A 26,041-nucleotide genomic window follows, 5' to 3' on the forward strand; every position below is an offset into this window, starting at 1 on the left:
CTGTGTAACTATCTCTAGGACAAGCTGACTTTTTATCAATATATTCGCTTGTTTTTACCCGGTCGGAGGCTGAGCAGTTGCCATACCAGGTAGTGATGCAACTCGTCAGGATGCTCTCGATGGTGCAGCTGTAAAACCTTTTGAGGATCTACTGTAGTATGCTCAGATGCCCTGTCTATGTTGAATCGTTTATCATCCGGAAAACAGAATAGGAGTGACCTACTATTGGAGGCATTTATGTTATTACAGAGAATCATGGGTGGATTGACCATCTCTCAATTCTGGCAAATGCCAGAAGGGCCGGACGATCTTGTGCACTCTCCTCAAACAATAGCATGGTATTCTTTCACTGTAATAGCTACTGTAAATTGGACAGTGCAGTTAGATTAAACAAGAATTTAAGCTTTCTGCCAATATCAGATATGTCTATGTCCTGGGAAATGTTCTTGTTACTTACAACGTCATGCTAATCGCATTAGGGTGGGACAGCGATCTGTAGAGATCCTTAAGAGGTTTTAATAAACCAATTAGGCACATTTGGGCAGTCTTGATACAACATTTTGAACAGATATGCAATGGTTCATTTGATCAGTCTAAAACTTTGCACATACACTGCTGCCTTCTAGTTGCCAAAATCTAAATTGTGGCTGGGCTGGAATAATACATTATGGCCTTTCTCTTACATTTCAAAGATGATGGTACAACATAAAAATGTTTTTTTTTCTTTGTATTATCTTCTACCAGATCTAATGTGTTATATTCTCTTACATTAATTTCACATTTCCACAAACTTCAAAGTGTTTCCTTTCAAATTATATCAAGAAAATGCATATCCTTGTTTCAGGTCCTGAGCTACAGGCAGTTAGATTTGGATATGTCATTTTAGCCTAAAATTGGGGGAGGGGGGTCCTTAAGAGGTTTTAAGGGCTTGTAGTAAGTAAGCATTTCACAAGGTCTACTACACCTGTTGTATTCGGTGCATGTGACAAATACAATTTGATTTGAATTCTGACAGGTTTAGCGTCCTCCACCCACTGGAGCGCAGCTAGTATCGCCAACAGTTAAACAGAGTATACTGCCTCTTGAGGTTATCAAACGAGTGTCATTTGATGGATTATTTTGTGTGAACGTATTGATTTTTTTTAATGAAACATTTATTAATGTCCATCATGCTACATATCGCACAGGTGAGTTCATAAACTCAGCACAGGAGAGGCATGCATGAGCCGGAGAAAGACGGAAAAGACCGAATGCAATTGCATTGTGGGAAAAAGGAGCTAGTCGCCATCTTGCTTTAGCGCCGCAAGTTATCAGGGTAGAATAATAACCACGTTTGAATGAATATTTTTGAGACATACGTGTGTTTTAACAATTCAATTTGAGCATATATTGCAGGTAGTGGGGTGTACGAGTGTGTAGGTGGAACACCGTGTTGTTTATTTTGAATATTTCCGACTTTTAGAAGTAGTTAACTGGGATTTTTTTTTAGACTTGAGGTGATCATGGGTCGATCTAGAAGTCGCAGTTCGTCCCGTTCCAAACACTCCAAAAGCAGCAAGCACAGCAAAAAACGGAGCCGGTCGCGTTCACGGGACAAAGAGAGGACCAAGAAACGATCCAAGTCCCGTGAAGCGAAGAGGAACCGGCGCAGAGAATCACGTTCTCGTTCCCGGTCAGCTACAGCATCGACCCGTAGGGAAAGGGAGAGAGCGGTCACACCGCCGGAGAGAATTGACATATTCGGCAGGACACTGAGCAAGAGAAGCGCCTTGGACGAAAAACAGAGAAAAGAGGAAGAGGAGAAGAAAGTCGAAATGGAAAGACAGAGGAAGATGTAAGTTGTAGCTCAATATTTTAGCCATAATACAAGACATGTTTGATTAGTAGGTAACTAGCTTGCTAATACAAACATATGTTGGCGCTTACTTTCTGGCTACATGAGTTAATTAGCTAGAATGCTAACAGACATACACACAGGAATAAGCGCAGAGCTGCCTACTAAATACGTGTATTGAGGAGGCCCTAGTCAGCAGCTATACAAGCCTGCACCATTAGACAACTGGCTAGCGAGCTAAGTCACTTGGCTGCAATTCATTTGTCTTTAACCTTAAGGAATGTACAGATTTTAAATATCTTTCATTCATGCACATTTATGTTAGTTGTGCAGTTGTGCGTCTCGGTGCCAATCTGGTTGGCCATTTGTCATGCATCACAAATCAACGACCTAGTGTCATGATTATGGCCTACAGTGGTTTATCTTGCTAGCCTAGCTATGTGTCCTCGAAAAGATTTGTCTGCAACATCACTCCTGCAAGCTGTGAGTTATGTGAGACATTATGGCCAAATCTAGCCAAATAAATATAAATCCATGATATAGGCCTTGTCACTGGTAAACTGTTTCACCTGTCAAATTAAACATGTCCGGTACCTATGTCCCTCTGGTTTTCAACCACTGAAGTCAAACCACATGATGTTCATCTGGCCGCAGACACTATAATATGTACTTGTGTCAGTCCAAATTAGCATTCTGGGTGAAAGACTTATGATAAGCCACAGTCCAGTCGGGAAATGTAACAATGAACACCCAGAGGCACAGTTACTTCTGTTGTTATCTGTTTCGGAACCACATTCCTTTACATGTCACACTGCATTATCCATGCTTGTTGCACATTGCAAAACCCTGTGGCGTTACCAATTTTTATAGTGCAATTCAAGGGATGAAAAATGTTTGACTTTTCTGCTTCAGCGAGCACCTCGCATAATAACACCCTCCGTTGTTTGTAGTTAGATGATGTTGGTCTGACAGAGAAATAAAGACATGGGGGAACTTGGGCACCTTTTGGCCAGAGGCTGATCGACGCCCGATACCAACAACACCGTGAACTACACCTGGACTGCTGTGTGGGCTTTTACTGCCCAGCCACAGGGTCACTTAACCTGCCACACAATGTCCAATAGAGACACGGACACCAGATAAGGATACTGGTTTTAGATTTCCTGGTAGTCGTGTGTAACCAAACCACATGAAATCAGAGAGCGGGACAGTGTCGCGTTTTTAAGTCGTGCCTGAAGCAACGTGACAACGACCCCCGATAGCCACGTCCTGTTGATAGTGCAGCTGAAACAGTTTAAAAGCATTTGAACAGTAAACAGGACGCCTGCCTTGTGTTCGTGTGCGCGACCTGACTCCCCCCTCCCCCGGGCATGCCGTTTGAACTGACCCACACCTTAACCCCCCCCATTTCTCTGCAGCTTTAACCCCCCCACACATTTCTCTGCAGCTCTGGACAAGCTGACTTCCACCAAATAAAGCGGTTCGGGGGGTCACATCAGAGTCCCCCTCATCACCTGTTGTCAATGGGTCAAATCTGTTTCCACACATGTTTTATGTTAGGTACATATGTCATAATGAAGTGCTGCAATTCCTAAATCACTGAAACACCTTTTTTTTTCCTTTCTTAAAAAAAAAACATATAGCAGCTTTATAACCCTGATAAACGTACAAATGCACAATTCCCGGAGTTTGGAGCTAGGAACACAAGCATTTTGCTACACCTGCAATAACATCTGCTAAATATGTTGTATGTGACCAATAACATTTGATTTGTTCCTATAGCGATGTCTGATTTTTTAAAAAGTTACATTGATTCAACAGTAACCTGAATATGCATTGATCGTATCATGTCACTTGTGCTACCGTGTCAGCAACCCTCCCCTCTTTCTCTCGCCACCCTTGCCGTGCAGCCGGCAGGTGGAGGTAGAGGAGAAGCTGATCGAGGAGGAGACGGCGCGTCGCGTGGAGGAGCTGGTGGCCAAGCGGGTGGAGGAGGAGCTGGAGAAACGTAGAGAGGAGATCGAGCGGGAGGTGCTGCGACGCGTGGAGGAGGCCAAGCGCATCATGGAGCACCAGTTGTTGGAGGAGCTGGAGAAACAGAGGCAGACGGAGCTACAGGCCCAGAAGGCCAGAGAGGTAACGCTCGGTCGTTGGGAATGCAGGCACCCCCACCTCTACCCGGCCCCACTACTGCCTTCTCTGGCAAGTGGGGTCCCCCCCCCCAAACTGGCCATGACATGTTTCACTGCTCCAGGGAGGGTGGGAGGGTAGGACACGGCTGCTGAGGCTCAGGATAGTTGGGTTGGGTTGGAGCTCTGTGCTTTAAGGGTAGTAGACTGAAGGTTGAGTTAGAGCTCTGCTTTAAGGTTAGTAGACTGAAGGTTGAGTTAGAGCTCTGCTTTAAGGGTAGTAGACTGAAGGTTGGGTTAGAGCTCTGTGCTTTAAGGGTAGTAGACTGAAGGTTGAGTTAGAGCTCTGTGCTTTAAGGGTAGTAGACTGAAGGTTGAGTTAGAGCTCTGCTTTAAGGTTAGTAGACTGAAGGTTGGGTTAGAGCTCTGTGCTTTAAGGGTAGTAGACTGAGGGTAGGGTTTCTAAATGGGGAAATTGAATGGCCAATATTTGGCAGTGGACAGTCAAGACACGCAGAATTCATTTGAGACTCTTGAACATGGCTGAGTTATGACAATTTACTGACCTCATCCCTTCATTTGCTGTCATCATTCTCATCCACATTCATACATTCCTATTCAGAATGACTATTTTACTTACATTTTTTATTTATTTTAACTTTCATTATTGTAAATATCTAAAAAAAAAAATAAAGCTATTTTTTTCAAATTGACATTTCATTACCAGTAACTGTCTCTGTGTCCAACATTCAGTGAAATGTTTTATTTTCCTCAGGCAGGCAGAGAACACGGGTCCATCCACTAACCATCCAGAGACCAATAGGGATGGAGAAACTTGGGCTTTATTAGTTACAAATCAGGCCCTTTTTTTTAGCCCAGTAGTTTATTTTAGTTCTGTAACAGTACATGTATTCATACTGAACCTTTCGGTACGGGGACCTCGATTTGTTCCGCACTTTGAACCCGATTGAATATAAAAATAAAAAAAACGCTAGGCCTATAGGCTATGCCTACGCTACGTTCTATATTTCTAGAGTAAATCTGTGCTTGGAAAAAAAAACACGATTTCAGGCTATTCTGTTGAAATAACTAGAGCCTATGAACATGTTGTAATCCAAAATTTCATCATCTTCGTTGGCGAATTTCAAACTGTTGCTTTTTGTCAGGCGCAGCCGGGAACTAGTTCTGTACGATGGCGAGCGGTGGGAGTCGATAAACCAGAATTGTTTTAAATCTTCAGTTTGGGGATGTTTTTAGGCTTCCCAGTAGATTACAACGGTCGATGAGCAGAGAGAATGTCACCACTGTTCACCCAGGAATAGCCTTTGCAGCTGCCAACACTAAACACGTTGACACATTTTACGCCGACATCGCCTCCGTAGTATGCCTACCACCGGGGGGAAAAAATAAAATCATTATTCAAGCAGTCCTCCACAGCTGATTCTGACTGGGCCAAAGAAATGACTAGCGATAGGTATGTTTATAGCTGTGGACATTCTCCCATTCCAGATGGTTGAAAAAGAAGAGGGGTTAGCGCCTCGTGAAAATGCTCGCGCCACATTACGAACTTTGCCCTCTCACGTCCATTTCAGCAAACGCGTAGTACCAGCTTTATATAAGCAAAACGAAAGCCCAAGCTGTCCATGAATCGGCCCAATGCACCCTGTGTTGCACTTCCTACAGATGGCTGGACCTCCAGGGCTACAGCGAGCATATTAACGGTGACAGCCCATCACATTACCCCCAGAGTGGAAGATGAGAACTATGTGCTACTACAGACAGGCTGTCTTTATGAGTCACACAAATACGCACATTTTCCTCTTTATAAGAAAACATTCTAGCATGGGTCCTATACAATATCTGAGCCGTGTGTTTACATGTTAATTTCACATGCGTATCGCTCTTTTATTTTAGTGTTGTTGATGAGTAATCGTGTTTTCATTTTAAAGTGTTGATATGTCTGATTTGTCCGTTCATCAGGCATGTGACTCATGATAATATACTGCGCTTAGAAAAAGGTCTTTTCCTCCTTTCCAATTTTTTTTCTACTTTTGCATATTTTTGATGCTGAATGTTATCAGATCTTCAACCAAAACCTAATATTAGATAAAGAGAACCTGAGTGAATAAAATAACACAACAATTACATTCTAGAACCAGCTGTTCCGGAAGACTTTAAACGGGCCAACATTCACAAGGCCGCAGGGCCAGATGGATTACCACAGGACGTGTACTGTGAGCATGCGCTGACCAACTGGCAAGTGTCTTCACTGACATTTTCGACCTGTCCGAGTCTGTAATACCCACATGTTTTAAAAATACCACCATAGTGCCTGTGCCCAAGAACACTAAGGTAGCCTGCCATTAAGAACTTTGAAAGGCTGGTCATGGCTCATATCAAGACCATTATCCCAGAAACCTTAGACCCACTCCAATTTGCATATCGCCCCAACAGATCCACAGATGATGCAATCTCTATTGCACTCCACACTGCCCTTTCCCACCTGGACAAAGAGAACACCTATGTGAGAATGCTATTCATTGACTACAGCTCAGCGTTCAACACCATAGTGTCCTCAAAGCTCATCAATAAGCTAAGGACCCTGGGACTAAACACCTCCCTCTGCAACTGGATCCTGGACTTCCTGATGGGCCGCCCCCAGGTGGTAAGGATAGGTAACAACACATCTGCCACCCTGATCCTCAACATGGGGGCCCCTCAGGGGTGCTTGCTCAGTCCCCTCCTGTACTCTCTGTTCACTCATGACAGCACGGCCAGGCACGACTCCAAACACCATCATTAAGATTGCCGTTGATACAACAGTGGTAACGACAAGACAGCCTATAGGGCGGAGGTCAGAGGCCTGGCCTTGTGGTGCCAGGACAACAACCTCTCCCTCAACATGAATCAAGACAAAGGAGATGATTGTGGACTACAGGAAAAAGAGGACCGAGTATGCCCCCATTCTCATCAATGGGGCTGTAGAAGAGCAGGTTGAGAGCTTCAAGTTCCTTGGTGTCCACATCACCAACAAACTAACATGGTCCAAGCACACCAAGACTGTAGTGAAGAGGGCACAGTAATACCTATTCCCCCTCAGGAGACTGAAAAGATTTGTCATGGGTTCTCAGATCCTCAAAAGGTTTTCAGCTGCACCATCGAGAGCATCCTGACGGGTTGCATCACCACCTAGTATGGCAACTGCTCGTCCTCCGACCTCAAGGCACTACAGAGGGTAGTGCGTAAGGCCCAGTACACCACTGGGGCCAAGCTTCCTGCCATCCAGGACCTCTATACCAGGCGGTGTCTCTGCTACCGCACGGCAAGCGGTACTGGAGCGCCAAGTTTAGGTCCAAGAGGCTTCTAAACAGCTTCTACCCCCAAACCATAAGACTCCTGAACATCTAATCAAATGGCTACCCAGACTATTTGCCTTGCCCCACCTTTTATACCACTGCTACTCTTATCATCTATGCATAGTCACTTTAATAACTCTACCTACATGTACATATTACCTCATATAACCGGTGCCCCGCACATTGACTCTGTACCTCCCTGTATATAGTCTCCACATTGACTCTGTACCGGTACCCCCCCTGTATATTGACTCTGTACCGTAACACCCTGTATATAACTTCCACGTTGACTCTGTACCGGTACCCCTCCTGTATATAGCCTCCACATTGACTCTGTACCGGTACCCCCTGTATATAGCCTCCACATTGACTCTACCGGTACCCCTGTATATAGCCTCCACATTGACTCTGTACCGTAACACCCTGTATATAGCCTCCACATTGACTCTGTACCAGTACCCCTGTATATAGCCTCCACATTGACTCTGTACCAGTACCCCCTGTATATAGCCTCCACATTGACTCTGTACCAGTACCCCCTGTATATAGCCTCCACATTGACTCTGTACCGGTACCCCCTGTATATAGCCTCCACATTGACTCTGTACCGGTACCCCCTGTATATAGCCTCCACATTGACTCTGTACCGTAACACCCTGTATATAGCCTCCACATTGACTCTGTACCGTAACACCCTGTATATAGCCTCCACATTGACTCTGTACCGTAACACCCTGTATATAGCCTCCACATTGACTCTGTTCCGTAACACCCTGTATATAGCCTCCACATTGACTCTGTACCGTAACACCCTGTATATAGCCTCCACATTGACTCTGTACCGTAACACCCTGTATATAGCCTCCACATTGACTCTGTACCGTAACACCCTGTATATAGCCTCCACATTGACTCTGTACCGTAACACCCTGTATATAGCCTCCACATTGACTCTGTTCCGTAACACCCTGTATATAGCCTCCACATTGACTCTGTACCGTAACACCCTGTATATAGCCTCCACATTGACTCTGTACCGTAACACCCTGTATATAGCCTCCACATTGACTCTGTACCGTAACACCCTGTATATAGCCTCCACATTGACTCTGTACCGTAACACCCTGTATATAGCCTCCACATTGACTCTGTACCGTAACACCCTGTATATAGCCTCCACATTGACTCTGTAGCGTAACACCCTGTATATAGCCTCCACATTGACTCTGTACCGTAACACCCTGTATATAGCCTCCACATTGACTCTGTACCGGCACCCCCTGTATATAACCTCCACATTGACTCTGTACCGTAACACCCTGTATATAGCCTCCACAATGACTCTGTACCGGTACACCCTGTATATAGCCTCCACATTGACTCTGTTCCGTAACACCCTGTATATAGCCTCCACATTGACTCTCTACCGTAACACCCTGTATATAGCCTCCACATTGACTCTCTACCGTAACACCCTGTATATAGCCTCCACATTGACTCTGTACCGTAACACCCTGTATATAGCCTCCACATTGACTCTGTACCGTAACACCCTGTATATAGCCTCCACATTGACTCTGTACCGTAACACCCTGTATATAGCCTCCACATTGACTCTGTACGTAACACCCTGTATATAGCCTCCACATTGACTCTGTAGCGTAACACCCTGTATATAGCCTCCACATTGACTCTGTACCGGTACCCCTGTATATAGCCTCCACATTGACTCTGTACCGTAACACCCTGTATATAGCCTCCACATTGACTCTGTACCGTAACACCCTGTATATAGCCTCCACATTGACTCTACCGTGTCTGTATTTTTTAAAACTGCATTGTTGGTTAAGGGGCTCGTAAGTAAGCATTTCACTGTAAGGTCTACCTACACCTGTTGTATTCAGCATTTCACTGTAAGTTCTACCTACACCTGTTGTATTCAGCATGTGACTAATAACATTTAATAATTTTATTTCATAAAGTTATGCAGCACCCAATTTCCCTGTGTGAAAAAGTAATTGCCCCCAGACACTCAATAAGTGGTTGTGCCACCTTTAGCTGAAATGACTCCAACCAAACGCTTCTTTTAGTTGATCAGTCTCTCACTTCGTTGTGGAGTGATTCTGGCCCACTCTTCCATACAGCACTGCTTTAACTCAGCGTGGTTTGTGGATTTTTTAAATTTTTTTAAGCATGAACTGCTCATTTCAAGTCCTGCTACAACATCTAAATTGGGATTAGGCCTGTACTTTGACTCCAAAACTTCAAATGTGTTACTTCTATAGCCACCTGCATGTAGATTTTTTGATTGTGTGCTTTGGATCATTGTCTTGCTGAGTAGTTCATGTTTGAAAACCCACAAATGTCGCTGAGTTAAAGCAGTGCTGTGTGGAAGAGTGGGACAGAATTCCACCACAGCGACGTGAGAGACGGATCAACAACTACAGGAAGTGTTTGGTTGTAGCTGAAGGTGACACAACCAGTAACCAGTTGTTATTGGTCACATGGTTAGTTAATGGTCACAGGGTTAGTAGATGTTATTGGTCACAGGGTTAGTAGATGTTATTGGTCACATGGTTAGTTGATGTTATTGGTCACAGGGTTAGTAGATGTTATTGGTCACAGGGTTAGTTAATGGTCACAGGGTTAGTAGATGTTAATGGTCACAGGGTTAGTAGATGTTAATGGTCACAGGGTTAGTAGATGTTAATGGTCACAGGGTTAGTAGATGTTATTGGTCACAGGGTTAGTTAATGGTCACAGGGTTAGTAGATGTTAATGGTCACATGGTTAGTAGATGTTATTGGTCACAGGGTTAGGATCACAGGGTTAGTTAATGGTCACATGGTTAGTTGATGTTATTGGTCACAGGGTTAGTAGATGTTATTGGTCACAGGGTTGTTAATGGTCACAGGGTTAGTAGATGTTAATGGTCACAGGGTTAGTAGATGTTAATGGTCACAGGGTTAGTAGATGTTAATGGTCACAGGGTTAGTAGATGTTAATGGTCACAGGGTTAGTAGATGTTAATGGTCACAGGGTTAGTAGATGTTAATGGTCACAGGGTTAGTAGATGTTAATGGTCACAGGGTTAGTAGATGTTAATGGTCACAGGGTTAGTAGATTAGCAGATGTTAATGGTCACAGGGTTAGTAGATGTTAATGGTCACAGGGTTAGTAGATGTTAATGGTCACAGGGTTAGTAGATGTTATTGGTCACAGGGTTAGTTAATGGTCACAGGGTTAGTAGATGTTAATGGTCACAGGGTTAGTTAATGGGTCACAGGGTTAGTAGATGGGTCACAGGGTTAGTTAATGGTCACATGGTTAGTTGATGTTATTGGTCACAGGGTTAGTAGATGTTATTGGTCACAGGGTTAGTTAATGGTCACAGGGTTAGTAGATGTTAATGGTCACAGGGTTAGTTGTTAATGGTCACAGGGTTAGTAGATGTTAATGGTCACAGGGTTAGTAGATGTTAATGGTCACAGGGTTAGTAGATGTTAATGGTCACAGGGTTAGTAGATGTTAATGGTCACAGGGTTAGTAGATGTTAATGGTCACAGGGTTAGTAGATGTTAATGGTCACAGGGTTAGTTATTGGTCACAGGGTTAGTTATTGGTCACAGGGTTAGTAGATGTTAATGGTCACAGGGTTAGTTATTGGTCACAGGGTTAGTAGATGTTAATGGTCACAGGGTTAGTAGATGTTAATGGTCACAGGGTTAGTTAATGGTCACAGGGTTAGTAGATGTTATTGGTCACAGGGTTAGTAGATGTTATTGGTCACAGGGTTAGCAGATGTTATTTGTCACATACACATGGTTAGCAGATTTTAATGCGAGTGTTGCAAAATTCTTGTGCTTCTAGTTCCGACAATGCAGTAATAACCAACAAGTAATCTAACAGTAATATCTAACAAGTAATCTAACAATTTCACAACAACTACCTAATACACACATCAAAGGGGACGGAATGAGAATATGTACATATACATGGAGAGATGTCTGAGTGGCATAGGCACGGTGCAATAGATGGTATACAGTACATACGTATGAGATGAGTAATATGTTAACATTTATTGAAGTGGCATTATTTAAAGTGGCTAGTGATACTCCTCACTGGCCATGTAATAAAATGTATGTTAGCATCAGCCTCTGAGTTAGTGATTGCTGTTTAACAGTCTGATGGCCTTGAGGTAGAAGCTGTTTTTCAGTCTCTTGGTCTCAGCTTTGATGCACCTGTACTGACTTTGCCTTCTGGGTGGTAGCGAGGTGAACAGGCAGTGGCTCGGGTGGTTGTTGTCCTTGATGATGTTTTTGGCCTTCCCTGAACATCGGGTGGTGTAGGTGTCCTGGAGGGCAGCTAGTTTGACCTCACTACCCTCTGGAGAGCCTTACGGATGAGGGCGGTGCAGTCATTCTGTGAATGAGGTGGAACAGCCACCTTGACTCGCACAGTGATCGACCGGTGGCTCAGTACTAATCGGGTGAGAAGTGGCCCCAGTGCACCTCACTGAGCTACCCCCTCCCCCACCATCAAACTTATTCAGACCCCCCCCCCCCTTTTCCAGATGCAGCAGTAGACCTCTCACTCCACGCCACTTTCTGTTTTTGAATAGATAGCCTAATTTAAAAGTACACGATTACATACACAATTTAGTTTAGTGTGTCCAATAATTATATTATCATCGTCCTCTCTTTAATCTTTGTTTTGAATAGCTCCTGTTTTAGAAGGCATCTGTTCTGGGATACGTAAACGGTGAAGGACCATTTCCTGTTTCCTGTTTGCAAGGTCAACGATCTCTGGTCTAACTGTTAATGCTACTTATTTAATATTCCTTTTTTATTTTTATGTTGAAACGAACACGTTTTTAAAGAATAAACAGCAAATGCTCTTTATTTGACTTGTTTCTCTTTAGGGGTGTTTTTTTTTTTTTCTTGTTCATTTTAATTTTGATTTCTGGACCCAACTTGTGTTAACACCATTTGACCTGAACTGGCCTGCGGACAGCTCCCAGCTCCCAGCTCATGTGCCGTGTTCAGGCCTCCTCCACACTGTACTATACTCTACTACTGCGGTATGTTGTCTCCATGTGAACTGAGGACAGAGAGAGAGAGACGCTTTAAAGAGTGCAAGCTGGGCTGCAGACTAGCAGTACACAGATCAGTTTTAAAGAGGAAGGCCACGGACGAGCAATACAGAGATCAGTTTGAAAGAGAAAGGCCACGGACGAGCAGTACACAGATCAGTTTTAAAGAGGAAGGCCACGGACGGGCCGGGGGTGTATGGCACCTCCCTCCCCAGGAGCGCTTCTCTCTCTGCAGGGGACACAGTCTGGGCGAGACAGTAAATATGCAACCGTTTTAATGCTGAATGCTTTCACCAGTTGTGTAGGTACACAGGCAAGGAAAATGCGTAGATATACGTGCATTGGTGAGCTAAAACTATTCACTCCTTTTAATGTTTAAAAAAAATATATATATCTTGCTTGAAGAAGCAAATAGATTATTTTATTTTTAGAATGTTTGTTTTTATCTTATTTTTATTTAATATCTACTATGTAAGTGTGACGAGTGGGTTTCCCCTCTTTTTCTATTCTCTTTTAATGTCTGAATGATCCAGAGAAGGCTACTTATTGAGTGACTCTTATATGGGCAGGGCTTCTCTTTCCCTTTGTGTTCTGAAAGCATTCTGCTTGACAGAGAGAACAACGTATGGGAGAGGCTGGTTGTGTGTGGTGGGGGAGAGGCTGGTTGTGTGTGGTGAGGCTGGTTGTGTGGGGAGAGGCTGGTGGGGGTGGGGGAGAGGCTGGTTGTGTGTGGTGGGGGGGAGAGGCTGGTTGTGTGTGGTGGGGGAGAGGCTGGTTGTGTGTGTGGTGGGGAGAGGCTGGGAGAGGCTGGTTGTGTGTGGTGGGGGAGAGGCTGGTTGTGTGTGGTGGGGGAGAGGCTGGTTGTGTGTGGTGGGGGGAGAGGCTGGTTGTGTGTGGTGGGGGAGAGGCTGGTTGTGTGTGGTGGGGGGGCTGAGGCTGGTTGTGTGTGGTGGGGGAGAGGCTGGTTGTGTGTGGTGGGGGAGAGGCTGGTTGTGGTGTGGTGGGGGGGAGAGGCTGGTTGTGTGTGGTGGGGGAGAGGCTGGTTGTGTGTGGTGGGGGAGAGCTGGTTGGTTGTGTGTGTGTGGGGGGAGGCTGGTTGTGTGTGTGGGGGGGAGAGGCTGGTTGGCTGGTGTGTGTGTGGTGGGGGAGAGGCTGGTTGTGTGTGGTGGGGGAGGCTGGTTGTGTGTGTGGTGGGGGAGAGGCTGGTTGTGTGTGTGTGGGGGGGAGAGGCTGGTTGTGTGTGTGGTGGGGGGAGAGGCTGGTTGTGTGTGTGGTGGGGGTGTGGTGGGGGAGAGGCTGGTTGTGTGTGTGGTGGGGAGGGCTGGTTGTGTGTGTGGTGGGGAGAGGCTGGTTGTGTGTGTGGGGGAGAGGCTGGGGGGGAGAGGCTGGTTGTGTGTGTGGTGGGGGGAGAGGCTGGTTGTGTGTGTGGTGGGGGAGAGGCTGGGGAGAGGCTGGTTGTGTGTGGTGGGGGGAGAGGCTGGTTGTGTGTGGTGGGGAGAGGCTGGTTGTGTGTGTGGTGGGGGAGAGAGGCTGGTTGTGTGTGTGGTGGGGGAGAGGCTGGTTGTGTGGTGGGGGAGAGGCTGGTTGTGTGGGGTGGGGGAGAGGCTGGTTGTGTGTGGTGGGGGGTGGGGAGAGGCTGGTTGTGTGTGGTGGTGGGGAGAGGCTGGTTGTGGTGTGTGTGGGGGGAGAGGCTGGTTGTGTGTGTGGTGGGGAGAGGCTGGTTGTGTGTGTGGTGGGGGAGAGGCTGGTTGTGTGTGTGGTGGGGGAGAGGCTGGTTGTGTGTGTGGTGGGGAGAGGCTGGTTGTGGGGAGAGGCTGTGTGTGTGGGGGGAGAGGCTGGTTGTGTGTGTGGTGGGGAGAGGCTGGTTGTGTGTGTGGTGTGTGGGGTGGGGGAGAGGCTGGTTGTGTGTGGTGGGGTGGGGGGGAGAGGCTGGTTGTGGTGGGGGGAGAGGCTGGTGTGGGGGGAGAGGCTGGTTGTGTGTGCTGGTGGGGAGAGGCTGGTTGTGTGTGTGGTGGGGGAGAGGCTGGTTGTGTGTGGTGGGATGTGGTGCGGCCATAACCTGTTCTAACATGGCATTGTGTCTTCAGGAGGAAGAACGATCCAAACGGGACGAGCTGGAGAAAATCCTGGAGGAGAATAACCGCAAGATCGCTGACGCTCAGGCCAAGCTGGTAAAACCCCTGTTTCCTCCTCTCTGTTCTGTTCAAACAGCAAACGGGGCAGTTCTATGATGCAATATGGTCGTTCTTGATATTGAAATACTTGGTCTTCGTAGCTTTCATGCCAAATGTGATAGTGGCATTTTTTGTTGTGATGCCATTTGAGTGCGTTGACGTAGATTCCCAGGGCTTCTGTGAGAAACGCTACGTTAGTACAACACAGTAACGCGTTCTGGCCCCGGCTTTGTATGGATGGTTATCAGTCACCATTATTTTTATTTGGACATGTACAAGTCACGAATGTCGTAAACAAGGTGAAAAGCAGCAACGACAACAACAAACTGATTCTAATAACATCTTGGTGTGGCTCAGAAAACATTAACAGTTTTGTGAGCATTTGGCATTGCAGGATCTCTATCCTGACTGTGTGTGTGTCCACCAGGCTGAGGAGCAGTTGCGTATCGTAGAGGAGCAGAGAAAGATTCACGAGGAGAGGATGAAGCTGGACCAGGATCGCCAGCGGCAACAGAAGGAGGAACAGAAAATGATCCTGGGCAAAGGAAAGTCCCGGCCCAAGCTCTCCTTCTCCCTCAAAGCCACCGAATGAGTCTCTCATCCCTCCTCTCTTCCTTCTCCTGCCCTTCTCATCCCACCCAGCACTCTGCTCCTCCTCCTCTCTGGAACGCTAGCTGTGTGGAAGGCTGAATGAAGGGTAGCCCACGGCACCGTCCTGCTCTACAGACCTTTCCCAACCAAGCCTTGGAGGGAGGCCCACCCACCTTCAAACACCTGTCTCGCCCTTTGACCCCTTTGACCCCCCCCCCCACACCCAGTGACTATTGTTTGTGCTTTTTTATTTTAATTTTTAAGGATTTGATCTGTCACTACTTGGTCTTCTTACTGAGGCCCATGAGCGGTTGAGTGACCTTTGTTTCTACAGGGTGTTCTGTTGAAGCTTATCAAAAATGTGGGGTTTAGGAGTTGGCCTAGGTTTTCCTGTTCCGTATGTGTCTAACGTAGAAAGACGATTTCCCCAAGCAGGGCTAACGTAAAGTGATGCTGCAGGCAGGGCTAACCTAAAGTGATGCTGCAGGCAGGGCTAACCTAAAGTGATGCTGCAGGCAGGGCTAACCTAAAGTGATGCTGCAGGCTGGGCTAACCTAAAGTGATGCTGCAGGCTGGGCTAACCTAAAGTGATGCTGTAGGCTGGGCTAACCTAAAGTGATGCTGTAGGCTGGGCTAACCTAAAGTGATGCTGTAGGCTGGGCTAACCTAAAGTGATGCTGTAGGCTGGGCTAACCTAAAGTGATGCTGCAGGCTAGGCTAACCTAAAGTGATGCTGTAGGCAGGGCTAACCTAAAGTGATGCTGTAGGCTGGGCTAACCTAAAGTGATGCTGCAGGCAGGGCTAACCTAAAGTGATGCTGTAGGCTGGGCTAACCTAAAGTGATGCTGTAGGCTGGGCTAACCTAAAGTGATGCTGTAGGCTGGGCTAACCTAAAGTGATGCTGTAGGCTGGGCTAACCTAAAGTGATGCTGCAGGCTAGGCTAACCTAAAGTGATGCTGTAGGCAGGGCTAACCTAAAGTGATGCTGTAGGCAGGGCTAACCTAAAGTGATGCTGCAGGCAGGGCTAACCTAAAGTGATGCTGCAGGCTAGGCTAACCTAAAGTGATGCTGTAGGCAGGGCTAACCTAAAGTGATGCTGCAGGCAGGGCTAACCTAAAGTGATGCTGCAGGCTAGGCTAACCTAAAGTGATGCTGTAGGCAGGGCTAACCTAAAGTGATGCTGCAGGCTAGGCTAACCTAAAGTGATGCTGTAGGCAGGGCTAACCTAAAGTGATGCTGCAGGCAGGGCTAACCTAAAGTGATGCTGTAGGCAGGGCTAACCTAAAGTGATGCTGCAGGCTAGGCTAACCTAAAGTGATGCTGCAGGCTGGGCTAACCTAAAGTGATGCTGTAGGCTGGGCTAACCTAAAGTGATGCTGTAGGCTGGGCTAACCTAAAGTGATGCTGCAGGCTAGGCTAACCTAAAGTGATGCTGTAGGCTGGGCTAACCTAAAGTGATGCTGTAGGCTGGGCTAACCTAAAGTGATGCTGCAGGCTAGGCTAACCTAAAGTGATGCTGTAGGCTGGGCTAACCTAAAGTGATGCTGTAGGCAGGGCTAACCTAAAGTGATGCTGCAGGCTAGGCTAAGCTAAAGTGATGCTGTAGGCAGGGCTAACCTAAAGTGATGCTGTAGGCTGGGCTAACCTAAAGTGATGCTGTAGGCTGGGCTAACCTAAAGTGATGCTGCAGGCTAGGCTAACCTAAAGTGATGCTGTAGGCTGGGCTAACCTAAAGTGATGCTGTAGGCTGGGCTAACCTAAAGTGATGCTGCAGGCTAGGCTAACCTAAAGTGATGCTGTAGGCTGGGCTAACCTAAAGTGATGCTGTAGGCAGGGCTAACCTAAAGTGATGCTGTAGGCAGGGCTAACCTAAAGTGATGCTGTAGGCAGGGCTAACCTAAAGTGATGCTGTAGGCTGGGCTAACCTAAAGTGATGCTGTAGGCTAGGGCTAACCTAAAGTGATGCTGTAGGCTAGGCTAACCTAAAGTGATGCTGTAGGCAGGGCTAACCTAAAGTGATGCTGTAGGCAGGGCTAACCTAAAGTGATGCTGTAGGCTGGGCTAACCTAAAGTGATGCTGTAGGCTGGGCTAACCTAAAGTGATGCTGTAGGCTGGGCTAACCTAAAGTGATGCTGTAGGCAGGGCTAACCTAAAGTGATGCTGCAGGCTAGGCTAACCTAAAGTGATGCTGTAGGCAGGGCTAACCTATACTCAGTAAAGCACAGTGACCTCCACCCGACAGGTTAATCTTCAACCTCCCCTACACCTCACATCAGATGTTTTTACACTCAATGTTTCTCCTAGATTTAGATTAGCATCAAATACAAAAACCAAAACAGGTGGACGAAGAGACCCTACTGCTGCACGGGGGGGACCCAGGCCAATTCCCAATCTGGGGGAACGAGAGACATTTCATGTATGATGTAATATTTAGAGTCTCTGTCATGTGGTGTCCTACTCTTGTGAGATAATATATGAAATGAATCCTGAACTGTTACCGTTTTCAATCTGAGTGAATTGTGCTCTGAAAGTAGACCGTTTCAGACTTCCTGCTCCTTAGCTTGTGTAGTATATTAACCCCCCTGTTAGGGTCCCCGTCAACTCCCCGTCCAAGTCCAGGTAAGATTGACTAGGTACATGGTTTAGGTCTGACAGAGTGAGAGTGAGTGAGTGTGTGTGTGTGACAGTATGTATGGCTGACCTCTGGTAAAGGGGCTTCTTGAGTAAGTGAAATTTGTCTTGTGGTAATTTCCCCCAACTTGTTAATGGGGGCTGAACAATTTACCAATAAATCCATTGAATGCATACAACTGTCTCGGGATTGTGTCTTCCGTTCAATGGTTATTTCCCATTGGCCAATTGATGACAAAATGATCTAATTGGTCAAAAGACCAATTATGGGAATATCAGAATTGGGCTGCATGTGTAAACCGCCAATAACCCCATTTCTATGCTAGTGAAGTCCATATATTAAAATCAGGAAGGATGTGACGGTAATAGGACGTTTGTTCTTTCGACAAGGTGTGGTCTTTTTGTGTCAGTAACGTGTATTATGCGAGAGAATGGCCAGCCAGTTAGCGAAAATGTTGTTTTAAATGCCTTTATTTTACTAGTCCAACGCTCTAACCACTAGGCTACCCTTATGAGCACGATGATGTGGTTGTGGTCCTCTCACTACGGAAAATCATGCAGTTTATTAGTCTATACAATATCATGTAGTCTAGCCTTCAAGCACTGCATCTGCGAGCTGTTGTCTAGAGCGTACGTGTCGAGACCAGAGTGGGCACATTTTGCTGTTTTAAAGCAACCGTTTTTGTAAACAAAACTATTGGTAGTGTTGAAACACATTGAACTTTAGATTTGTATTCCGTACATTAACACGAGTTAAATAAAATACCATTTAAGCGAAAAGGTCGATTTTTGAGGGGGGGGGCGGTTGTTTTTTTTGAGCGCACTGTGCTCATACACTGATTATTTCCTCCCCATCAACTCAGTTTGGTGAAAACGCCACTGGTGTGGAGAATTTTATTAATGTAAATATTATAATATTTGCATGTAAATCTGTCGCCCAATTGGATGGAAAACTAGCTCGTGCATCACTACTTGCTCATGGATTTTCTCATAGGATTTACCCCAATGAGCCACATTCCAGGGGATTTTTTAGAGTTTAAAAACAACCTTTTTTAACGGTTTCATTTATCTGTAACCTTTAACGTCGATGAACGTTTGAACATCTTGGAAGAACAATCTGGCCTTAATGGCCGTGTTCTCTTATCTCCACCCGGCACAGCCAGAAGAGGACTGGTCACCCCTCAGAGCCTGGTTCCTCTCTAGATTTCTTCCTAGGTTCCTGCCTTTCTAGGGAGTTTTTTCCTAGCCACGGTGCTTCTACATCTGCAATGCTTTCTGTTTGTGGTTTTAGGCTGGGTTTCTGTACAGCACTTTGTGATATCAGCTGATATAAAAAGGGCTTTATAAAGACATTTGAATTATGATAAGATTGATTTTATTTTAGGAATGAAGACGATGAAACAATTTGCATTTTAAAATAAATTAGTTTGTGTATTTGGACAGTTGATCTTAGCAGTGATGTGAATTCAAGACAATGATTCTTTGGAAGACGCGAGCTGACTGGAGTCTCGGTCACCGAACTTCCAGGTGGATCACACACAGGACGTCGTGCCAAAAGCTTCAAATAAAATGTTTGACATGCCAAATCCTGGACGTGAGAGCGACCGTCCATCCTCAAATAACCACCATGTTCGTGCTGGATGGAACCTCTGCTTTTAAAGCAAAACCGGGTAATTGGAGACAGTGACGTTCTCTCTCGGGAACACGCACACAGAAACTAAGAGCCAAGACAAAATATATCACTATTGTAAACACATCTGAAAGTACCAATCAGCGTTGAAACGAAGCATCATTTGGAATTATATTATATTATTACATTTTATTATTTGGAACATTATAGTATAGGTCACTTTAAATGACAAGTGTGTTTACTTGGGTTTTCGGCGACAGGGTGCATGCATAGTGAGTTCAGCAGGACTCTGTTTGATCCCGTTACAGGTTCAGGACACCCACCCATAGACCTGAGATGTTCTCCGTGTAATGTTGGTAACACCAAAGACGAGAGCAACTGAATAAACAGAGGTTCGACCATGATAACTCAGTCCCGCTAGTTAGCGGGCCTTTCAAATGAGAGGAGAAAAAAAAAGGAAAGTTTAGCCACATCAGGTCTATTCAATTTAGTTTGTTTGAAGTAGGCTGCAGTACAATAGCCTATAATGAGTAAAGTAACACAAAGGACAACCATTTTCCATTACAGGCTAGTCTATTTTCTGCCTAAATTACTTTGCCGAAAAAGTGTTTTTCCAGCAGTTGTAGGCTAGCCTACAGCAGACAGACACCGTCAATGATGGCCACACATTACATTCAAATTAAGCCATGTATAGTTTCTATTTAAGCTAAGAGAAATATATTTAAACATTTCACACACATTACTATGAATGTTTATCTTTTAACAACGCTATGATTTAGGCCTAGTGTTAATGCAGGCTTTTTATCACCTAGTAATGCAATTCAAGGCTGATTGGAGACGGAACGTTTGAAAGTATAGGAGGACTAATTTCAAGCTAAACGACAATGGGCGGTTTCCCATGAATAGCCCTGGAATAAAAAGCTAAATCGACAATCTCCATTTAAAGGAATTTTTTTTAAAAGACTAGGACAATTCCTAATATGTGTCCGGGAAAACTGCCCCTAAATTATGATAATACTACTACTAATAATACTAATAATAATGACAATATAATAAGAATATGTTTCTTGAAATATGCTTACTTTATTGAACCGTCTGGTGTTTTACTTTTTGCTGTTTTATACGGAGACATAATTCATGGCAACAAATGTATTATGATTATTATAAAACATTTCAGAACAGGACTAATTCACAATGGACCTATTTTATTATTGGTACATTTGACAGTCATTTATCAGACGCTCTTAACCAGAGCGACTTACATATGCCGAATAACAAAACGGTCCAATCATCTGTCTTACAATATATTTATATATTCAAGCTGAATGTGTTTAAAAGTGTACTATTCAGAAACTTAACCAATGTGTTGAGGAGAGTTTGTGTATATTTTCCGATTCCTTGCTAGACTTGCTGACTGATAGCCTACCCAGGAAAGGCGCAGAGCAATCACTACCGATTGTTTACGGCTAAATAGGGGGGATATTTTTAAGACTGAGGAACTCGCCGCTTCCTCTCTTCTCCCGAAGGCAGCACATTATCTGCAATACTGACACTATTCCATTACACTTCCTATTGTTTATTCAGGTAAAAGGACCAAACGTCTATATAGGTTTCACTTTTTTATTAGTTCACTTTACATTCTGTAGACTCATACAATTAAGATGAAACTTTTTACATTTGCACTTTGTAAGCACAAGCGTCCGTTACTTTATAACATTCACATGTTTATTTCGATATTTTATTATTCCTCCTTAACCGTTCGTTCATCTTTCGTTTGAATTTATCATATGTTCTTTAGCCTAATCTTCGCCAAATAAACCTACATTCGACGGCGGGCATTCTATCCGCGTAGACTGGTCGGTAAAGTCTCACTTTCGCGGTGTGTTGATTCTAGTCAAGAGGATCGGAACCCCGGCACCGCAGGCGCATTCCACCCTGGTTCCAAATGATCTATCTCGTGAGACTACAGCCCATGTTATCAGCTAAACAAGTAGTGCAGTAAGCAATTGTAGCCTTAAATACAACACTGACTAAAGTAAGCTATTCGAAAGTGTGAAAACGTCACACGTTTGGACAGACATATGTCATTTAGTTTGAAAATGTGTGGGGGTTGAAATGGCTCATCAAATCACTAATTACAGGTTACCTTGAGATGACTCAATTTACTATAAAAGTACATTTTAGGTTCCATTAGGAGATTCTCCTAAAAAAACGGTGCGCATTTTGGTCTATAGGCCTAATATCTAGAAATCCCATTGTTGTAGACTGGTGGTGGTAAGTTTGTAATAACTTAATGATAATAATGACAATAATTATAATAATAATTATAGCCTATTAATTAAATAAAGAATTCGAGTTAGAAAATAATCAAACACTGAAACCATAAACTAAAGATTTGTGTTTTATAAATAGCCATATTGGTTGATGATAAATTACATAATTATCGATAATAAAGATTCAGATTCTCTCTTTGAATGACTTATTGGTCAATTTTGATCAAACATTTGCATAAAAGGCTACTAAAATAAATATTCGATTGTTCAAAACGTCCACTCACCCTTCTCCAAGCGAGCATCCGCTAGTGTGCGCTGTTGCCTTTTGAAAAAAAGTTGCCTTCAACGCCTTGTGGTTTGAGGCGGTTGATGTGGGTCCCAATGTGGGACATTTCATATACATTCTGACGTAGGCCCTACAATATTACACACGTCGTGAATGTTGTGTGGATATTGTTTTGTGGAGTATTTTGATAATAATATAGGAATGTCATCAAGCAAATAAATCAAGTGTTCGCAAATGTGCGAGGTTACCTATTACAGATAAAGATCCGAGTCACTTTTCCCCCTCAAGTTAAACAAAAGTTCAATTTAAATGTTTTAAAAAATCAGCTACTTAATATTCTTGACATCATATCCCCTGGTTATTATACTTGACCTACATCGTGTTGCCTAAAGCGATTTTCTGAGAACACTATAGCCTAAGTGTCATGCATATTACACTTTATTTTAAAGATCGTTTTTGAGATACAATTTCTATCTTGGTCAATGCACTATTAATACAATATAACGTCATTTGACTGCTTTCTCCAATTCTATCCCATTCGCTAATACTGCTGCTTTGCAGTTGAACCAGTCGCCGAGTTGCCTTGTTTGATTGACAGGAGTATTCCTATTGACTTTCGGACAAGTGCCCAATGAGGAGCAACGTGGGCGGAGTCACTGTAAAACAAGCTCTGCCAAATATTCTGAATCCCGGTCAGTTGCAGTTACTTGCAATACAGGCTCTGCGCAGCATTCAAGCATTCAAGCATCGCTATACGTTTTCGCCAAAGCATTTCATTCGGATCTGCAGGATTCAAACCACAGCAGTTCATTTGTAACCGAAATGGACCCATAGTATGACAACTTTCATTTGACTTGATTTTATATTTTATTTCATTGTCATATTTGCTATTTATTTTTCTTCATCCGATATCATTGATTTTTCTACTCTCATCCACAATTGATTTGCAGCCAGTTTGCTCACGACCACCCAGCTCTAAAGGGAATACTGTGTCTCGAGCCGATCTCTCTCTTTCTGTCTTTCCTGCTGTTATTCGAGAAGGAGGCTCGCGCACTTTGGATTGGTACCTTGACTGGTTTTACCAAGAACCGGACAAACGGGGGATTTATTCTTTGCTTCTGCGCTCGTGGAAGTGGACAACGGCGGTGACAGGGTCGCCTTTCTGTTGTGAGGAATGTACCCTGTGCTCAGGTCGCCTCGCTGAGGGAGAATATTAACGCGCTATCTTCTTCTCTCTGAATGAGACTGCTTTGCACCTTTGGTTTTGTATTCCCGAGGTGTTCGTGTAAAGGGACTAACTCGGCAGCAGGTTCTTTCTTGGAGATGCACTACGTTTGATTGTTTTTACGCATTCACTATTTCGTCCCTTTTTTTCCTCTCTCCCCATTTTCAGATCGTGATATAGAGTTTAATTGCCTCAGTCATTCTCTTGGGCGTTTCACGTCTCTTTTTTTTTGGACATATAATTTCGGATCGGATTGTGATCCTCCCGAAAGACCGTAATAATGGGGGACTCGATGTGGAGATATTATGTAGGAGTTTTGTTTATTGCGTGCAAGGTGATCTTGACCAGGGCGATAATTATGGACGCCATATATTGGAACACAACAAATACAAAGTAAGTGAAGCACGCGTCCACCACACTCATTCAACACGGGGAAATAGCATGTATATTGAATTCAATTTATTTTGCGTAAAGACATGATTTAGCGCAGTCCATGCATGACCTTTGTAAATAAGGCTTGTCACGTTATCGTATAAACAAGGTGTCCATATACATACCTGACATGATAGCTGTAATATTCCCTAAAGGTTCAATTCATAGAATAGCTCATTGACATACATTTTATGGAGTTTTTTGTTGTTGCGTTGAAGCGGTTTTGCGCCGACGGCCACGCATCGGGCGAAGGTGGTAACGTACTGAGACGTACATAGGCGATACAAAATCTCTGTTGAAAGCGAAATGATGAATGCTAGTGCGTTATTTTGTAGTTTTCTATTATTTCGTAAGTGTTTACTGTAGATGTTTGAGTGGTCAGTTGTTGACAGAAAGTCTGCTTATAAAACACGACGTGGTGACAGTTCAGACTTACTTAAAAAATAAATAAAACATTCACGATCCACTTCTTTGGTCAATAATAGTCAGATATACTTCACCAAATTATGGGAGATCGTAATATTTCAATATTTTGAACACAAATGGAGACCTATAAACATACCCTTCCACGTATGTTTGTTTATTTTCGTCTCTTCCGCACACGTTTGAATAAATAACATTATACATGCACTTTGGTGTAGCCTATTAAACACACCCAAGACGTTTTACGCGAAAGGTATTAGCCAATATGAAAATACATGTATGACATCTTTTGTAATTGTAAATTATTCACAGAAAGTTAGACCACAGGTCCTATTAGTTGACACTAGCTTTCGTGCGCTGTAAGGCTGTTCAGGCTGTAGTTGTTCTATCGACCAATGATTTTGTTTGGTAGGCCTATTCAACTTTATAATATACAGCATGGGGCCCTGTCTGGATTAGTACACCGAATTGATTTTAGCATCTACATACAGTTTAAAAGGGTATAGTATGTGAAGAAGTATGATCGTATAATCACTACTGAATTAAAAACCTTTATTAGGTCAGTCTATTTATTCCCTTTTCATTTGCGGTCTCATTTGCAACCATCAACTAACTCAAACCAGCGCCATGAAAATGAAGAGTTGAATTATGCATTAAACATCGCAACCTCAGACGAGGAATTTCAGGGAGGTCAAACCCCAATGGTGTGGCTCTCCTCTTTGTGCCAATTTCCACATGGCGTAACTCGGATTTGCTTAATAATTCAATTTTTGGCTTCAATTCAACAAGGAGCTTGCATTCCCCAGCTCCCCCCACTCCTAAACAGGCCTGAATAAATACACATGAAACAAGTGGTATCGGGAATGTTATGACAGATAGACTAACAGGTGTCCATTGTAGATTTGACTTCATGATTGATATTATTCAGCTTTATGGATGTGCGCTCTTCTCTCGTCAGATTACCTTCAGACATTCCAGATCTGACGGCGTTGACTTTATTGCTGTGGCATTTATCGTCGGAATTCATGAGGGGATTTCAGTTTTTGCTGTTGAGCTTGGATCCTACGGAACAGTTGCTATGCCGCATGCGTATAGCGGTCTGACTTTTGCCTGTAGGCTTTTGTGGCGGTGTACTGGTGGTAGCAACAAGCGTTTGCATTTAGCAGGAAGATCGATGATTGGCAGAAGTCGTTGTCAATGAAACGTCTGTAAATATCTACTAAATGCGTATTTCTATTTATTTTAGACCCGCAATTTACGGTACATCATTTGAAATCATTACATCAGCCTCGAGCGAGTGAGATGAAGATCTGGAGATAAACGGAAGGACACTCATTAGATTATGGTTTGGCTGAAGGTGGGGGAGGAGTTGAGTGGGTCTGTAAGTAGCACGGTTGCGAGACGATTGATGCGGATACAACACGTCGCAATGACGCCTGCTTTGCATTAAAAGCAGTTGGTCACACATTCCAAGTGCAGTGTGACTTTATTTAAGCAAACTTTTAACCTCCGTCGTGACACATTGTTGTCGTATTGAGTGTAAAAAAACAACACCAATAAAAACATTATTCATTTCTGACATCATCAAATAATCAGTCAATTAATGTATTGGTGGCCTATACCAAATCATTGTGTACTTGTCACGTGCGCAGAATACAACAGGTGTAGTAGACCTTACCTAGCCTATATGCCTTTCAAAATCTTCTAATCTATCTTCACTTTTTTTTGTAGGCCTAGTCCTCCAAAAATATAGAAATATGCTTGTAGAAATAACCTATATTTTATATATTTTAAACGGAACATTCTTCATTTAATAGCAGTAAATGCATGCCTTTAAAATCGCTGTGTGTCATTTAGCGTGGTGTGTTACTCTTCCTATATGAAATGAAGTGTTCACCCTCGAAGCAAAGCACAGGCGTTAACTAGGGGCCCACAAAGACAGCGGTCATTCCACGGAATTAGC

The 26,041-nt window shown here is 44.1% G+C and overlaps 2 protein-coding genes across 9 annotated transcripts in view; both read left to right on the forward strand.

The window, feature by feature from the left end:
• The first annotated feature begins 1,224 nt into the window (after positions 1–1,224).
• Positions 1,225–17,983, forward strand: LOC112262642 (arginine and glutamate-rich protein 1-B-like). Of its 2 annotated transcripts, none has more exons than XM_042320000.1 (4): positions 1,225–1,834; positions 3,706–3,970; positions 14,499–14,582; positions 15,013–17,983. In XM_042320000.1, exons 1-4 carry the CDS (start codon positions 1,503–1,505, stop codon positions 15,175–15,177), a joined length of 846 nt encoding a protein of 281 aa, XP_042175934.1. In that variant the 5' UTR covers positions 1,225–1,502; the 3' UTR covers positions 15,178–17,983. The 2 variants fall into 2 exon arrangements, with proteins under 2 accessions (XP_042175934.1, XP_042175935.1); XM_042320001.1 differs by having other exon boundaries at positions 1,226–1,834; positions 3,745–3,970.
• Positions 17,984–22,700: 4,717 nt separating this feature from the next.
• Positions 22,701–26,041, forward strand: part of LOC112238439 (ephrin-B2a) — a 49,527-nt gene continuing 46,186 nt past the window's right edge. For all 7 annotated transcript variants that reach the window (XR_006083140.1, XR_006083141.1, XR_006083144.1 and 4 more), the window contains exon 1: positions 22,701–23,616. Coding sequence is in view for 1 of the 7 variants with exons in the window: in XM_042320002.1 (XP_042175936.1) it covers positions 23,504–23,616 (113 nt within the window). In the remaining 6 variants the exon portion in view is untranslated. The remainder of the gene's footprint in view (positions 23,617–26,041) is intronic.

The sequence above is a fragment of the Oncorhynchus tshawytscha genome, linkage group LG03 (genome assembly GCF_018296145.1).
Source record: "Oncorhynchus tshawytscha isolate Ot180627B linkage group LG03, Otsh_v2.0, whole genome shotgun sequence".
Classification (NCBI taxonomy): Eukaryota; Metazoa; Chordata; class Actinopteri; order Salmoniformes; family Salmonidae; genus Oncorhynchus; species Oncorhynchus tshawytscha.

Coding starts and splice junctions, on each gene's coding strand:
- LOC112262642 (XM_042320000.1), top strand. CDS start 1,503: ATGGGTCGATCTAGAAGTCGCAGTTCGTCCCGTTCCAAACACTCCAAA. Junction 1,835..3,705: donor ATGGAAAGACAGAGGAAGAT/GTAAGTTGTAGC, acceptor CTACCGTGTCAG/CAACCCTCCCCTCTTTCTCT. Junction 14,583..15,012: donor CTGACGCTCAGGCCAAGCTG/GTAAAACCCCTG, acceptor TGTGTCCACCAG/GCTGAGGAGCAGTTGCGTAT.